At 39.7% G+C, this 16,384-nt stretch overlaps 2 protein-coding genes across 4 annotated transcripts; both read left to right on the top strand.

Moving 5' to 3' along the window:
- The first annotated feature begins 205 nt into the window (after positions 1 to 205).
- LOC136814705 (cell growth-regulating nucleolar protein-like) lies at positions 206 to 3,220 on the top strand. Of its 3 annotated transcripts, none has more exons than XM_067071120.1 (7): positions 206 to 491; positions 651 to 755; positions 1,491 to 1,580; positions 1,831 to 2,053; positions 2,190 to 2,237; positions 2,747 to 2,832; positions 3,034 to 3,220. In XM_067071120.1, exons 1-7 carry the CDS (start codon positions 246 to 248, stop codon positions 3,172 to 3,174), a joined length of 939 nt encoding a protein of 312 aa, XP_066927221.1. In that variant the 5' UTR covers positions 206 to 245; the 3' UTR covers positions 3,175 to 3,220. The 3 variants fall into 3 exon arrangements, with proteins under 3 accessions (XP_066927221.1, XP_066927222.1, XP_066927223.1); XM_067071121.1 differs by having other exon boundaries at positions 2,193 to 2,237; XM_067071122.1 differs by lacking the exon at positions 651 to 755.
- Positions 3,221 to 4,017: 797 nt separating this feature from the next.
- LOC136814704 (adenosine receptor A1-like) lies at positions 4,018 to 5,431 on the top strand. Its single transcript, XM_067071119.1, has one exon. The coding sequence runs from the start codon at positions 4,231 to 4,233 to the stop codon at positions 5,254 to 5,256; it is 1,026 nt and encodes a 341-aa protein (XP_066927220.1). The 5' UTR covers positions 4,018 to 4,230; the 3' UTR covers positions 5,257 to 5,431.
- Positions 5,432 to 16,384: the final 10,953 nt, after the last annotated feature.

The raw sequence follows: 16,384 nt of genomic DNA on the forward strand, positions 1-16,384 counted from the left end.
GACCCATTTTTCAAAGCTTTTAGGACACGAACCAGACAATCAATTGGGCCTGGCCTCTTGTGATCCTGATCCTAAGGTGTACCATAAGTTGGTCCATGTCGACATCCCTACAGTATTCTAATTTTGACATCCTTCTTTAGACTGAATATCCGCTAAATTAAGATATGGTTTGGAAATGATTTTGTTTTTTCCTTTTTTTTTTGAGGCTAGGAAAATAGTATAAGAAACAAAAAAAATCTTGAGAAATGGTATCTTTCATTTGTGATGCATGTGGGAACACTGTTAAGAAGAATCAAGTTGAAAAACATTATCAAACAGCGTGTAGAAACTGCTCTGTTCTATCATGTATTGATTGTGGGGTTGATTTCCCTGGCGATGCATATGTCTCTCACACAAGTTGCATATCTGAAGCTGAAAAGTACCAAGGACATCTCTATCAACCGAAAGATAAGGAAAACAAAGGGGAATCAAAACAAAAACAATGGATACAGGTTTGTAAGATAACTACACACTAGCTGTTAATCATTTGCCACAAGAAATTTCAAAACTCAATGCTGTCAGGCTGCTTGTCTCACAGGTACTCATATCATTTAGAGATGTTTTTTAATCAAGCAAATTTTCTGAATAATCTCTTCTTTATTGTATTCCAGCAACTGCAGGGTGCATCCAGTAGTGTTAAAGATCCAAAGCTACGATCACTCCTTGAAAAGTTATCAGAATATTCGAATATCCCACGAAAAAGGAAAAAGTTTGAAGTAAGCCACCTCTTAGAATTTAGTATATATTAGAAGAAACCTTTGATCTAATTTTTTTAAGAACTGGTTATTAGGCCCATTGTATGAAGCATATCGAGTTTAAAGTGTGGAAGGGCTATGAGCTGAAACCCTTGGATGGGGAAATGTAGCCACTTATTTCCCATCTAAAACATGTGACCTGTCTGGTTTTCACACAAACGCCAGATCGGAAGTTATAAACCCATCACCAAGTTATTTAGAATTATCACTTGGGACACTACTTTAGGACAAAAAATCGCGAAATTCATGACATTTACCTTCACGAATTTAACAGGAAAATATTTTTGGCAAGCATAAATATAAGACGTAAAATTGAGAATTTTCACATGAAAAAATGGCTTACAGTGGATTGGCTTGAGACATTTGTCCTTTGACTTATTAGTCTTTTAGCAGGCTAAAAGTGCCATGAAAGTTTTATTACATTTTATTCAAAGTTTGAAGTTTTACAGATTTTCTATTTTGTCAAGAATTTTTCGCGAGCATAAACTTTCGCAAATGGCAATTCCTAGAACTTTAAAAGAAATTTACTTTCACGAAAAGGGCCAAAGTTCGAGAAATTCGCGAAAGTTTGTACGCCTAAAGTATAGGTTAGTTTTTTGTATCTACAGTCTGCTACAGTAGCTCTAAATCGAGTTTCCTTTGCTCATTATTAAATTAAAATAAATGAAGCACTTTCAAAGTTCTTTTCTCTCATAGAATTTTTGCAAAAACAGCGTCAAAGTATACGATACAAAAACACTTGATGCACTTTGGGACGCATTTAATGAAGGCTCAAACACAAAAACGGTATGTTAACGGTAACGGCATATCATATTAGATTTTTCACTAACTTTACTCATAGGCTATTTTTTGAAAATTTCATTCAAGCTTTACTTTGGAGAGCTGTGTATGTAATTTCTGATCACAGATATGAAAATATGATAAAGATTGATATACTGAGATATAAAGGAGTATCACCTGAATGTAACAAATTATGTTGGGAATTCACTGAAAGACTGAAAACCCTAATAGACTGAAATTTCATTTTCCTCAACAGCCTGCAACGAACGGTAATACACAAAATGGACATAGCAACACAACAGATGTCAACACGAATGGTACAACGAACAACAACAAGGCTGATAGTGAAGATGAAAATAAAGTCACAGAATCAAAGAAAAAGAAAAAGAAGAGGAAGCTTGAAGAAGATGAGGAGAAAGACCAAGATAAACAAAAAAATAAGAAAAAGAAAAAGAAGATAGCTGACCAAGAAGAAATAGGTATTTATTGTCAAATATGCTTAAGTTGGAATTTCCTGCAGCCTAAATTTATTTGTCTTTAAATGACTTTGAGATGACAATACCCATGCTATTATAATGTATTCCCATTTCTCAGACGGTTTGATTTTGTTTTCAGAAGAGGTCCAAGGAGAAGAAAAAGATGAAAACGATAACCAACATAAAGGTACTTTCTTTTATTAGGAAGTATTTTTGAGGCTCTCTTCGAAGCTCCAAACCTGTAAGAAAAAGATGTCCCATTTGATGTGTTTGACCTTGTTTACACCATTATCATTATCATGATCATTTTTATCATCCAAAAATTATCCATTACTAGCATTTGTTAGGGCGGGTCAAAAAAACCTTAAAATGGCATTTTTTATTAATAGTCGAGGAGAGACAAAAAGAAAGGAACTACTTGTTTTTATTATTTTTTCATCCATTTTAGCCTATCTTGATGTCTTTTATTTATTACTTTTTGAGCTGAAAAAATATTTTTACTCTTTTATAAAGATGATACCGTTTCGTTAGGAAACACGTGTCTAATTTCCGTGGCAGTCAGGGTAAGGGTAAATTTGCCGACTGAAAAGCCAGTAATCTAAAGCGGACTGTCGGGAACCCCCTTACTTTGAAATAGGAAGAAAATAAATATAATTAGGGCATTGAAAGCATGATCTACTGTATTCTACCTGATAGGGAAATTCCACTGGCATAAGGCAATCAAAACAGCGTTGAAAGAATCAGATGATCACGAACTTCCTTTGAAAAAGCTCCGAAAAAAGGTAATTTCTTGTTTTTGTATCCAGAGAAAACTTTCTCAGAAATCTTAGAATAGGTTGTTATTATCGACTTTCTCTCTCTTAAAGTAATTAGCCCATTTTGAATCAAATTAAGTCATTTTGTAGTATTTCAGAAGAGCAAACAATTTATATTCCTAGCTAATTCTTGGATTGGTATAAATTAAAACGTGATAATATTTTTAGGTAATAGCGGCATACGAAGCACATGGCACGGACCATCGAGCGAGCAATCTACAGGAGTGTCGAACATTGTTCGAAAAGAAATTGAACACTTATCCAAAAGCTAAAATTATCAAAGATAAATATGTGAAATTATGTACATGATAATACAACAAAATGAATACTTTTATAACAATTAAATCAAATGATACCCTTAATGTTGTTCCTGAAGGTTGGACCCTGGATTTTAGTTGTTGAACAGAAAAATGATATAGTACTTAGCATTCGTTTAAATTTCTAAATAGCTAGGTTGAGTAAAAGTACAAAATTGACCTTATCAACACACAGAAAAAGTTAATTCATGATTTTTTTTTTATAAGAACAATTTTATAAGAACACCAGCCTCAGATTTAGGTCCTCAGAACAATAGCTCGATTGTTTGGAACAATAGAAATTTAAGAACGATCTCAGGCTTTGCCAAAATTTACTGGTTCTTATAAAAAACAAGCGTGTTTACAAGGAATTATGACTTGCAATTATGTTTTTTCTATTTTCTTTTTTCTTTCTATTCTTTCTAGGAAGACAAAAATAATATTTATATTTAAAATCAGCAAAAAATGGAAATGTCTTCCAAGAAAGTTTGTGAGAAAAATTCATGGAGCAAGGTAAGAAAACCCTTTTTTTTGTATGAGATTCGGAAGAGAGATTTCGAATACCTAGAGATAACAAGATTCAATTATCAAGAAGTGTGTCTTGATAATTCAATATAAACTGACGCGATTCTATGGTTAGTTCTGAGTTAAACGCTTTTTGAATGTAATCCTTAAATAATCTTAAAGTTTGTTTTGGATTAGTGAAAAAAGCAAATATCGTGTTTATGTTGGTTAATACGAGTTCTCGTCATTTTAAAATCTAATTTTCCAAGAATAGTATCATTTTTTTCTTTCTACTTTCCCTTTCTTGACAGAGTATATCATTAAGCTAATTTCTATGAAACTATTTTCTCTTAATGCCAAAGGGTTTTATGGGACGTACTTAATTCAACCCAACGTCAGCAAAGTCTATTTATAATCCTGTTTTGACCTAATTGATAAGAGCTGTTTATTGTAATTGGTTTAATTACCAAAACATTTCACGACATTGACGCGACTAGTGAGGGAATATAAGTTTATTTTCCTCTTTGGACATAATCATTTGAGAGACAGAAACTTACGAAGCAAGATGACTTCGTTTGATTGTAAAGGAGTTCAAGCTCCAAAAGCTGTATCATTATTTTCAGCGTGCATAGCCATTTTGTTATGTTTTCTAATTACCGTTGGAAATTCAATGATCATTTGGGTGATTTATAAAGATCCTTTGAAAAAGCTTAAAACACCTTTCACATATTTTATTATCAATCTAGCGACGGCTGATTTGATCGTTGGACTTGTTACATGTCCTATATACGCCGTCTCACTTATCCAAGAATATTTGGAGTGTTTAAATGGTGATTTGGCTAAGTTGATGCATATGACATTTTTTATTTCATGCACAGCAAGTATCTTGAGTTTGATTGCATTATCATTAGATCGTTCAACATCTGTTTTATGCCCTCTCAAACATTCATCCTACTTCGCTGTCAATCGTTGTCGATTCATAACTCTGGAGATCTGGGTTCTATCCATTTCAATCACCTTGGTCTACTTAAAAATTGGCTTTCTGTACCAAATGGTGGTTTTTGCCGGAGCTGCGATAGGAATTTCGTTCATCATTTTACTGGTGACTTGCTTTCTTGTCTTCAAAAGGACGGAACAACGGAACGAGAATCGACGGCGCTCGAGAGCGATGAGCAAAGACGATCTGTTGGATATCCAAACAACCGAACGCTGTGTTTTAACGCACGCTTTTCTCTACGTCATACTTTTCTTCATCGTGACGTATCTACCAGCTACCATTATGATTTACCTCTTGGAATTTTTCCAGTCATGGGATTGTATTGTTCGACATTGGATTCGTGACCTAGCCATTTTTTTCGTCCTAATCAACTCATCAGTCAATCCTATCATTTATACCATTCGTTTGAAAAACTTTCGAAGATCTTTGAGATATTTGTTCTTGAAGAAGAAGCGAGGCGATTCGATGAACACATCTCGTACGAGATCGATTCGATCGTCAACTTTTCTATCTTCGACAACCAACCTTGACTTTCATTCCACTAGACCCTTAACGAAGTTTGTAAATACAGAAAATACAGTAGACTCACTATGAATTTCAGCAGTGTTAATTAAATGATTAAAAAACATTGGAATTATTAAAACATTGGTGTTGTTTATTATCAAGAACTTCGTAAAAAATCAAATGTTTTATATTCATGTATACGTTATTGTAAAAAGCTTAAAAAAGTTAGTAAAAGAAAAAGCTCAAGCGGTAATACCGCGCCAAACTAGACTAACAAGTTTTCTGATCCAATTATTTTTTGTGTTAATGATTGTGTAATGCCGACGAGCTCGATTCGATGTCATTTTATATTAAGTAGTGTTAATAATGAAAATCGCCATTAAAGATCAACAGTTTTAGGTATGGGAAACCTCTTTGATGAGCCCACTATATATTTTGGATTATCACCATTTTTACCATTCAAAAGCTCTTAATTTTATTTGACATTTCCTGTGCTGTATTTCACATTTCACCCCACTTAAGCCATGATTATTTTTGATAACGTCATATTTTTCACCTTTTTGGGTGTCACGTCATATTCGGACAGTTCGGGTAATCATCTGCTGTCATTTTGTGGTTATTCAATGGCTTTATTTATTGCTTTGACGGAAGGTATCTCACTTTTGATTGTTTATTCCCCTGTAGACTTTAATACAAACGATTGTAAGCATCAAATCTTAGCTTACATACACTACCAGTGAACCACCTCCCATATCGAGGTTTCTTATAGGGGCAATGAAGTAACTTAAGTGCATATCTTTTGTAGCTTAACACATCCTGTTTTTAGCATATCAATGCAATGTTTTATTTGCGTTAGGTAAATTTTCATTCTAAAGATTTCTTTGTTTTTCTTTCGCAGATCATGTCACGTCACTTGACGCAAAGACTTTTGTTTTGAAGTGAAATCTTGTTGCGGTGGCCTTCTAACACAGGTCACTTGACAATGGTTTGCTTATAATGGGACTGCTCGTCGGCTCCATCTCAATCGAAAACATATGTAGGAAGTGCAGAGGATTCAGACAGGCTAGTCGCTGGATGTGGCTTGGTAAGCATAATATTTTTATTCATCACCGACTGTTTAGTATTAAGTTTCGAAACTATGAAGGCATTTGGAATGACCATTTCCTTGAGTTGAACTTCTGTTTTCGAAAATTCCAGGCTTTTCTCAAGATATTCCCAATAATAATAACGGTCGTCTTTTTTCTTTCTTTTTCCTTTATTGTCTTCTTCAATATCATGAGATTTTCTCACAACCTTCCTATCTAATTATCACCTTCCCTTGTTATTTATGTGACCCTCGTTATGCAATTAAATTGGTCTTTAACCAATCAAATCAAATCAACTGAGCATTGTTTTTCAGCTTCCAAACAATCAGTGTTAATTGCTGAAATCCTATTTAGAGCTATTTTATTTTCATCATAATGTTCTCGCTAAACCGTTCAAATCCTTAATGTCTCTCTAATGTGCTTGGTGTTTGAGTTAATTTAAACGTATTTAGGAGTTATGTCCAGTACTATGACATATTACAGCTGGCAGCCAGCGGCAGTATCCCACACAAGTTATCTCCATAATGTGATCTCAGACTTAGTTTTGAAATGCAATTTTATAAATGGTTATGTTAATATAACGTTAATAACGAAGTTGAAAGTCGTTCTCGGTAAAATTCTCGGAAAAACGACAAATTCTCGATAAACACTCACAAAGATAAATTATGGCAGCACACCATCCCACCTATTATCTCTATAATATGATCTCAGACTTAGTTTTAAAAACAAAATTATATCAATAAACACCTCCTTAAGACAACTTACAGATGGAAACTCCGTGAAAAAACGACCGAAATATAACACACGTTTCTGATCAGAATCCCAGCTCGCTATCCGTTGAGCCACACTGGCACATCAAATCAAAAATTTGGAAATACTTATAGAATGACAAAAAAGACGGGGGTAATGTTATTATAATATGGGCAAAATTGCCCCTTTTTTAACCTGACTGAAATTCGAGCCGTTACTAGCAACCCTGCGGGGCCCAAGGCGCCGAGTATGCACCCGGCACAGTGACAAGCCGTTACTAGCAACCATTACCTAAGCAATTCCAAACAACAAAACCCCCGGAAGATTTAAAATGTCGGAATGATCACTATACAAGAGTTTATTCCGTTTTGCTCGTGCAGCCAGCAGCAAATTTCATGAAAAAAAAGAACGAAATATAACACACGTGGCCTGGCTATTTTGGCACGTGGTGCTATGGGGTATATAGGTATATAGTGCTATGGGGTATATAGGTATATAGGTATATGTACCCACGAAATCCGTGCCAACGGCAGATTTCGTCCAACAGTTTTGCTCGTGCAGCCAGCAGCAAATTTCGTGGGAAAAAATAAAAAAAAAGATATAACACACGTGGCCTGGCTATTTTGGCACGTGGTGCTATGGGGTATATAGGTATATAGGTATATGTACCCCACGAAATCCGTGCCAACGGCAGATTTCGTCCAACGGTTTTGCTTGTGCAGCCAGCAGCAAATTTCGTGGAAAGAAAATAGCGAAATATAACACACGTGGCCTGGCTATTTTGGCACGTGGTGCAATGGGGTGTATAGGTATATAGGTATATGTACCCCACGAAATCCGTGCCAACGGCAGATTTCGTCCAACAGTTTTGCTCGTGCAGCCAGCAGCAAATTTCGTGGGAAAAAATAAAAAAAAAGATATAACACACGTGGCCTGGCTATTTTGGCACATGGTGCTATGGGGTATATAGGCATATAGTGCTATGGGGTATATAGGTATAAAGGTATATGTACCCACGAAATCCGTGCCAACGGCAGATTTCGTCCAACGGTTTTGCTCGTGCAGCCAGCAGCAAATTTCGTGAAATAAAAGAACGAAATATAACACACGTGGCCTGGCTATTTTGGCACGTGGTGCTATGGGGTATATAGGCATATAGTGCTATGGGGTATATAGGTATATGTACCCACGAAATCCGTGCCAACGGCAGATTTCGTCCAACAGTTTTGCTCGTGCAGCCAGCAGCAAATTTCGTGGGAAAAAATGAAAAAACAAAATATAACACACGTGGCCTGGCTATTTTGGCACGTGGTGCTATGGGGTATATAGGCATATAGTGCTATGGGGTATATAGGTATATGTACCCACGAAATCCGTGCCAACGGCAGATTTCGTCCAACAGTTTTGCTCGTGCAGCCAGCAGCAAATTTCGTGGGAAAAAATAAAAAAAAAGATATAACACACGTGGCCTGGCTATTTTGGCACATGGTGCTATGGGGTATATAGGCATATAGTGCTATGGGGTATATAGGTATAAAGGTATATGTACCCACGAAATCCGTGCCAACGGCAGATTTCGTCCAACGGTTTTGCTCGTGCAGCCAGCAGCAAATTTCGTGAAATAAAAGAACGAAATATAACACACGTGGCCTGGCTATTTTGGCACGTGGTGCTATGGGGTATATAGGCATATAGTGCTATGGGGTATATAGGTATATGTACCCACGAAATCCGTGCCAACGGCAGATTTCGTCCAACAGTTTTGCTCGTGCAGCCAGCAGCAAATTTCGTGAAATAACAGAACGAAATATAACACACGTGGCCTGGCTATTTTGGCACGTGGTGCTATGGGGTATATAGGCATATAGTGCTATGGGGTATATAGGTATATGTACCCACGAAATCCGTGCCAACGGCAGATTTCGTCCAACAGTTTTGCTCGTGCAGCCAGCAGCAAATTTCGTGGGAAAAAATAAAAAAAAAGATATAACACACGTGGCCTGGCTATTTTGGCACATGGTGCTATGGGGTATATAGGCATATAGTGCTATGGGGTATATAGGTATAAAGGTATATGTACCCACGAAATCCGTGCCAACGGCAGATTTCGTCCAACAGTTTTGCTCGTGCAGCCAGCAGCAAATTTCGTGAAATAAAAGAACGAAATATAACACACGTGGCCTGGCTATTTTGGCACGTGGTGCTATGGGGTATATAGGCATATAGTGCTATGGGGTATATAGGTATATGTACCCACGAAATCCGTGCCAACGGCAGATTTCGTCCAACAGTTTTGCTCGTGCAGCCAGCAGCAAATTTCGTGGGAAAAAATAAAAAAAAAGATATAACACACGTGGCCTGGCTATTTTGGCACATGGTGCTATGGGGTATATAGGCATATAGTGCTATGGGGTATATAGGTATAAAGGTATATGTACCCACGAAATCCGTGCCAACGGCAGATTTCGTCCAACAGTTTTGCTCGTGCAGCCAGCAGCAAATTTCGTGAAATAAAAGAACGAAATATAACACACGTGGCCTGGCTATTTTGGCACGTGGTGCTATGGGGTATATAGGCATATAGTGCTATGGGGTATATAGGTATATGTACCCACGAAATCCGTGCCAACGGCAGATTTCGTCCAACAGTTTTGCTCGTGCAGCCAGCAGCAAATTTCGTGGGAAAAAATGAAAAAAACAAAATATAACACACGTGGCCTGGCTATTTTGGCACGTGGTGCTATGGGGTATATAGGCATATAGTGCTATGGGGTATATAGGTATATGTACCCACGAAATCCGTGCCAACGGCAGATTTCGTCCAACAGTTTTGCTCGTGCAGCCAGCAGCAAATTTCGTGGGAAAAAATAAAAAAAAAGATATAACACACGTGGCCTGGCTATTTTGGCACATGGTGCTATGGGGTATATAGGCATATAGTGCTATGGGGTATATAGGTATAAAGGTATATGTACCCACGAAATCCGTGCCAACGGCAGATTTCGTCCAACGGTTTTGCTCGTGCAGCCAGCAGCAAATTTCGTGAAATAAAAGAACGAAATATAACACACGTGGCCTGGCTATTTTGGCACGTGGTGCTATGGGGTATATAGGCATATAGTGCTATGGGGTATATAGGTATATGTACCCACGAAATCCGTGCCAACGGCAGATTTCGTCCAACAGTTTTGCTCGTGCAGCCAGCAGCAAATTTCGTGAAATAACAGAACGAAATATAACACACGTGGCCTGGCTATTTTGGCACGTGGTGCTATGGGGTATATAGGCATATAGTGCTATGGGGTATATAGGTATATGTACCCACGAAATCCGTGCCAACGGCAGATTTCGTCCAACAGTTTTGCTCGTGCAGCCAGCAGCAAATTTCGTGGGAAAAAATAAAAAAAAAGATATAACACACGTGGCCTGGCTATTTTGGCACATGGTGCTATGGGGTATATAGGCATATAGTGCTATGGGGTATATAGGTATAAAGGTATATGTACCCACGAAATCCGTGCCAACGGCAGATTTCGTCCAACGGTTTTGCTCGTGCAGCCAGCAGCAAATTTCGTGAAATAAAAGAACGAAATATAACACACGTGGCCTGGCTATTTTGGCACGTGGTGCTATGGGGTATATAGGCATATAGTGCTATGGGGTATATAGGTATATGTACCCACGAAATCCGTGCCAACGGCAGATTTCGTCCAACAGTTTTGCTCGTGCAGCCAGCAGCAAATTTCGTGAAATAACAGAACGAAATATAACACACGTGGCCTGGCTATTTTGGCACGTGGTGCTATGGGGTATATAGGCATATAGTGCTATGGGGTATATAGGTATATGTACCCACGAAATCCGTGCCAACGGCAGATTTCGTCCAACAGTTTTGCTCGTGCAGCCAGCAGCAAATTTCGTTGGAAAAAATGAAAAAAACAAAATATAACACACGTGGCCTGGCTATTTTGGCACGTGGTGCTATGGGGTATATAGGTATATAGTGCTATGGGGTATATAGGTATATAGGTATATGTACCCACGAAATCCGTGCCAACGGCAGATTTCGTCCAACGGTTTTGCTCGTGCAGCCAGCAGCAAATTTCGTGAAATAAAAGAACGAAATATAACACACGTGTCCTGGCTATTTTGGCACGTGGTGCTATGGGGTATATAGGTATATAGGTATATGTACCCCACGAAATCCGTGCCAACGGCAGATTTCGTCCAACGGTTTTGCTTGTGCAGCCAGCAGCAAATTTCGTAGAAAAAAAAGAGCGAAATATAACACACGTGGCCTGGCTATTTTTGCACGTGGTGCTATGGGGTGTATAGGTATATAGGTATATGTACCCCACGAAATCCGTGCCAACGGCAGATTTCGTCCAACAGTTTTGCTCGTGCAGCCAGCAGCAAATTTCGTGGGAAAAAATGAAAAAATCAAAATATAACACACGTGGCCTGGCTATTTTGGCACGTGGTGCTATGGGGTATATAGGCATATAGTGCTATGGGGTATATCGGTATATAGGTATATGTACCCACGAAATCCGTGCCAACGGCAGATTTCGTCCAACAGTTTTGCTCGTGCAGCCAGCAGCAAATTTCGTGGGAAAAAATAAAAAAAAAGATATAACACACGTGGCCTGGCTATTTTGGCACGTGGTGCTATGGGGTATATAGGTATATGTACCCACGAAATCCGTGCCAACGGCAGATTTCGTCCAACGGTTTTGCTTGTGCAGCCAGCAGCAAATTTCGTGGAAAAAAAAGAGCGAAATATTACACACGTGGCCTGGCTATTTTTGCACGTGGTGCTATGGGGTGTATAGGTATATAGGTATATGTACCCCACGAAATCCGTGCCAACGGCAGATTTCGTCCAACAGTTTTGCTCGTGCAGCCAGCAGCAAATTTCGTGGGAAAAAATGAAAAAAACAAAATATAACACACGTGGCCTGGCTATTTTGGTACGTGGTGCTATGGGGTATATAGGCATATAGTGCTATGGGGTATATAGGTATATAGGTATATGTACCCACGAAATCCGTGCCAACGGCAGATTTCGTCCAACAGTTTTGCTCGTGCAGCCAGCAGCAAATTTCGTGGGAAAAAATAAAAAAAAAGATATAACACACGTGGCCTCTGCTATGGGGTATATAGGTATATAGGTATATGTACCCACGAAATCCGTGCCAACGGCAGATTTCGTCCAACAGTTTTGCTCGTGCAGCCAGCAGCAAATTTCGTGGGAAAAAATGAAAAAAACAAAATATAACACACGTGGCCTGGCTATTTTGGCACGTGGTGCTATGGGGTATATAGGTATATAGTGCTATGGGTTATATAGGTATATAGGTATATGTACCCACGAAATCCGTGCCAACGGCAGATTTCGTCCAACGGTTTTGCTCGTGCAGCCAGCAGCAAATTTCGTGAAATAAAAGAACGAAATATAACACACGTGTCCTGGCTATTTTGGCACGTGGTGCTATGGGGTATATAGGTATATAGGTATATGTACCCCACGAAATCCGTGCCAACGGCAGATTTCGTCCAACGGTTTTGCTTGTGCAGCCAGCAGCAAATTTCGTAGAAAAAAAAGAGCGAAATATAACACACGTGGCCTGGCTATTTTTGCACGTGGTGCTATGGGGTGTATAGGTATATAGGTATATGTACCCCACGAAATCCGTGCCAACGGCAGATTTCGTCCAACAGTTTTGCTTGTGCAGCCAGCAGCAAATTTCGTGGGAAAAAATGAAAAAATCAAAATATAACACACGTGGCCTGGCTATTTTGGCACGTGGTGCTATGGGGTATATAGGCATATAGTGCTATGGGGTATATAGGTATATAGGTATATGTACCCACGAAATCCGTGCCAACGGCAGATTTCGTCCAACAGTTTTGCTCGTGCAGCCAGCAGCAAATTTCGTGGGAAAAAATAAAAAAAAAGATATAACACACGTGGCCTCTGCTATGGGGTATATAGGTATATAGGTATATGTACCCCACGAAATCCGTGCCAACGGCAGATTTCGTCCAACGGTTTTGCTTGTGCAGCCAGCAGCAAATTTCGTGGGAAAAAATAAAAAAAAACAAGATATAACACACGTGGCCTGGCTATTTTGGCACGTGGTGCTATGGGGTATATAGGTATTAGTGCTATGGGGTATATAGGTATATAGGTATATGTACCCACGAAATCCGTGCCAACGGCAGATTTCGTCCAACGGTTTTGCTCGTGCAGCCAGCAGCAAATTTCGTGAAATAAAAGAACGAAATATAACACACGTGTCCTGGCTATTTTGGCACGTGGTGCTATGGGGTATATAGGTATATAGGTATATGTACCCCACGAAATCCGTGCCAACGGCAGATTTCGTCCAACGGTTTTGCTTGTGCAGCCAGCAGCAAATTTCATGAAAAAAAAGAACGAAATATAACACACGTGGCCTGGCTATTTTTGCACGTGGTGCTATGGGGTGTATAGGTATATAGGTATATGTACCCCACGAAATCCGTGCCAACGGCAGATTTCGTCCAACGGTTTTGCTTGTGCAGCCAGCAGCAAATTTCATGGAAAAAAAAGAGCGAAATATAACACACGTGGCCTGGCTATTTTTGCACGTGGTGCTATGGGGTGTATAGGTATATAGGTATATGTACCCCACGAAATCCGTGCCAACGGCAGATTTCGTCCAACGGTTTTGCTTGTGCAGCCAGCAGCAAATTTCGTGGAAAAAAAAGAGCGAAATATTACACACGTGGCCTGGCTATTTTTGCACGTGGTGCTATGGGGTGTATAGGTATATAGGTATATGTACCCCACGAAATCCGTGCCAACGGCAGATTTCGTCCAACAGTTTTGCTCGTGCAGCCAGCAGCAAATTTCGTGGGAAAAAATAAAAAAAAAGATATAACACACGTGGCCTGGCTATTTTGGCACATGGTGCTATGGGGTATATAGGCATATAGTGCTATGGGGTATATAGGTATATAGGTATATGTACCCACGAAATCCGTGCCAACGGCAGATTTCGTCCAACAGTTTTGCTCGTGCAGCCAGCAGCAAATTTCGTGGGAAAAAATAAAAAAAAGATATAACACACGTGGCCTCTGCTATGGGGTATATAGGTATATAGGTATATGTACCCACGAAATCCGTGCCAACGGCAGATTTCGTCCAACAGTTTTGCTCGTGCAGCCAGCAGCAAATTTCGTGGGAAAAAATGAAAAAAACAAAATATAACACACGTGGCCTGGCTATTTTGGCACGTGGTGCTATGGGGTATATAGGTATATAGTGCTATGGGTTATATAGGTATATAGGTATATGTACCCACGAAATCCGTGCCAACGGCAGATTTCGTCCAACGGTTTTGCTCGTGCAGCCAGCAGCAAATTTCGTGAAATAAAAGAACGAAATATAACACACGTGTCCTGGCTATTTTGGCACGTGGTGCTATGGGGTATATAGGTATATAGGTATATGTACCCCACGAAATCCGTGCCAACGGCAGATTTCGTCCAACGGTTTTGCTTGTGCAGCCAGCAGCAAATTTCGTAGAAAAAAAAGAGCGAAATATAACACACGTGGCCTGGCTATTTTTGCACGTGGTGCTATGGGGTGTATAGGTATATAGGTATATGTACCCCACGAAATCCGTGCCAACGGCAGATTTCGTCCAACAGTTTTGCTCGTGCAGCCAGCAGCAAATTTCGTGGGAAAAAATGAAAAAATCAAAATATAACACACGTGGCCTGGCTATTTTGGCACGTGGTGCTATGGGGTATATAGGCATATAGTGCTATGGGGTATATAGGTATATAGGTATATGTACCCACGAAATCCGTGCCAACGGCAGATTTCGTCCAACAGTTTTGCTCGTGCAGCCAGCAGCAAATTTCGTGGGAAAAAATAAAAAAAAAGATATAACACACGTGGCCTCTGCTATGGGGTATATAGGTATATAGGTATATGTACCCCACGAAATCCGTGCCAACGGCAGATTTCGTCCAACGGTTTTGCTTGTGCAGCCAGCAGCAAATTTCGTGGGAAAAAATAAAAAAAAAGATATAACACACGTGGCCTGGCTATTTTGGCACATGGTGCTATGGGGTATATAGGCATATAGTGCTATGGGGTATATAGGTATAAAGGTATATGTACCCACGAAATCCGTGCCAACGGCAGATTTCGTCCAACGGTTTTGCTCGTGCAGCCAGCAGCAAATTTCGTGAAATAAAAGAACGAAATATAACACACGTGGCCTGGCTATTTTGGCACGTGGTGCTATGGGGTATATAGGCATATAGTGCTATGGGGTATATAGGTATATGTACCCACGAAATCCGTGCCAACGGCAGATTTCGTCCAACAGTTTTGCTCGTGCAGCCAGCAGCAAATTTCGTGAAATAACAGAACGAAATATAACACACGTGGCCTGGCTATTTGGCACGTGGTGCTATGGGGTATATAGGCATATAGTGCTATGGGGTATATAGGTATATGTACCCACGAAATCCGTGCCAACGGCAGATTTCGTCCAACAGTTTTGCTCGTGCAGCCAGCAGCAAATTTCGTGGGAAAAAATAAAAAAAAAGATATAAACACACGTGGCCTGGCTATTTTGGCACATGGTGCTATGGGGTATATAGGCATATAGTGCTATGGGGTATATAGGTATAAAGGTATATGTACCCACGAAATCCGTGCCAACGGCAGATTTCGTCCAACAGTTTTGCTCGTGCAGCCAGCAGCAAATTTCGTGAAATAAAAGAACGAAATAAACACACGTGGCCTGGCTATTTTGGCACGTGGTGCTATGGGGTATATAGGCATATAGTGCTATGGGGTATATAGGTATATGTACCCACGAAATCCGTGCCAACGGCAGATTTCGTCCAACAGTTTTGCTCGTGCAGCCAGCAGCAAATTTCGTGGGAAAAAATGAAAAAAACAAAATATAACACACGTGGCCTGGCTATTTTGGCACGTGGTGCTATGGGGTATATAGGCATATAGTGCTATGGGGTATATAGGTATATGTACCCACGAAATCCGTGCCAACGGCAGATTTCGTCCAACAGTTTTGCTCGTGCAGCCAGCAGCAAATTTCGTGGGAAAAAATAAAAAAAAAGATATAACACACGTGGCCTGGCTATTTTGGCACATGGTGCTATGGGGTATATAGGCATATAGTGCTATGGGGTATATAGGTATAAGGTATATGTACCCACGAAATCCGTGCCAACGGCAGATTTCGTCCAACGGTTTTGCTCGTGCAGCCAGCAGCAAATTTCGTGAAATAAAAGAACGAAATATAACACACGTGGCCTGGCTATTTTGGCACGTGGTGCTATGGGGTATATAGGCA

Source organism: Clytia hemisphaerica, unplaced genomic scaffold, assembly GCF_902728285.1.
Source record: "Clytia hemisphaerica strain Z4C2 unplaced genomic scaffold, Clytia hemisphaerica genome assembly, whole genome shotgun sequence".
In the NCBI taxonomy this organism is placed as follows: Eukaryota; Metazoa; Cnidaria; class Hydrozoa; order Leptothecata; family Clytiidae; genus Clytia; species Clytia hemisphaerica.

What these genes read in the sequence shown, in the direction of transcription:
- LOC136814705 (XM_067071120.1), top strand. Translation starts at nt 246, where the DNA reads ATGGTATCTTTCATTTGTGATGCATGTGGGAACACTGTTAAGAAGAAT. An exon ending in AACAAAAACAATGGATACAG is followed by an intron (nt 492 to 650) that starts GTTTGTAAGATA and finishes ATTGTATTCCAG; the next exon opens with CAACTGCAGGGTGCATCCAG. An exon ending in AAACGATAACCAACATAAAG is followed by an intron (nt 2,238 to 2,746) that starts GTACTTTCTTTT and finishes TCTACCTGATAG; the next exon opens with GGAAATTCCACTGGCATAAG.
- LOC136814704 (XM_067071119.1), top strand. Translation starts at nt 4,231, where the DNA reads ATGACTTCGTTTGATTGTAAAGGAGTTCAAGCTCCAAAAGCTGTATCA.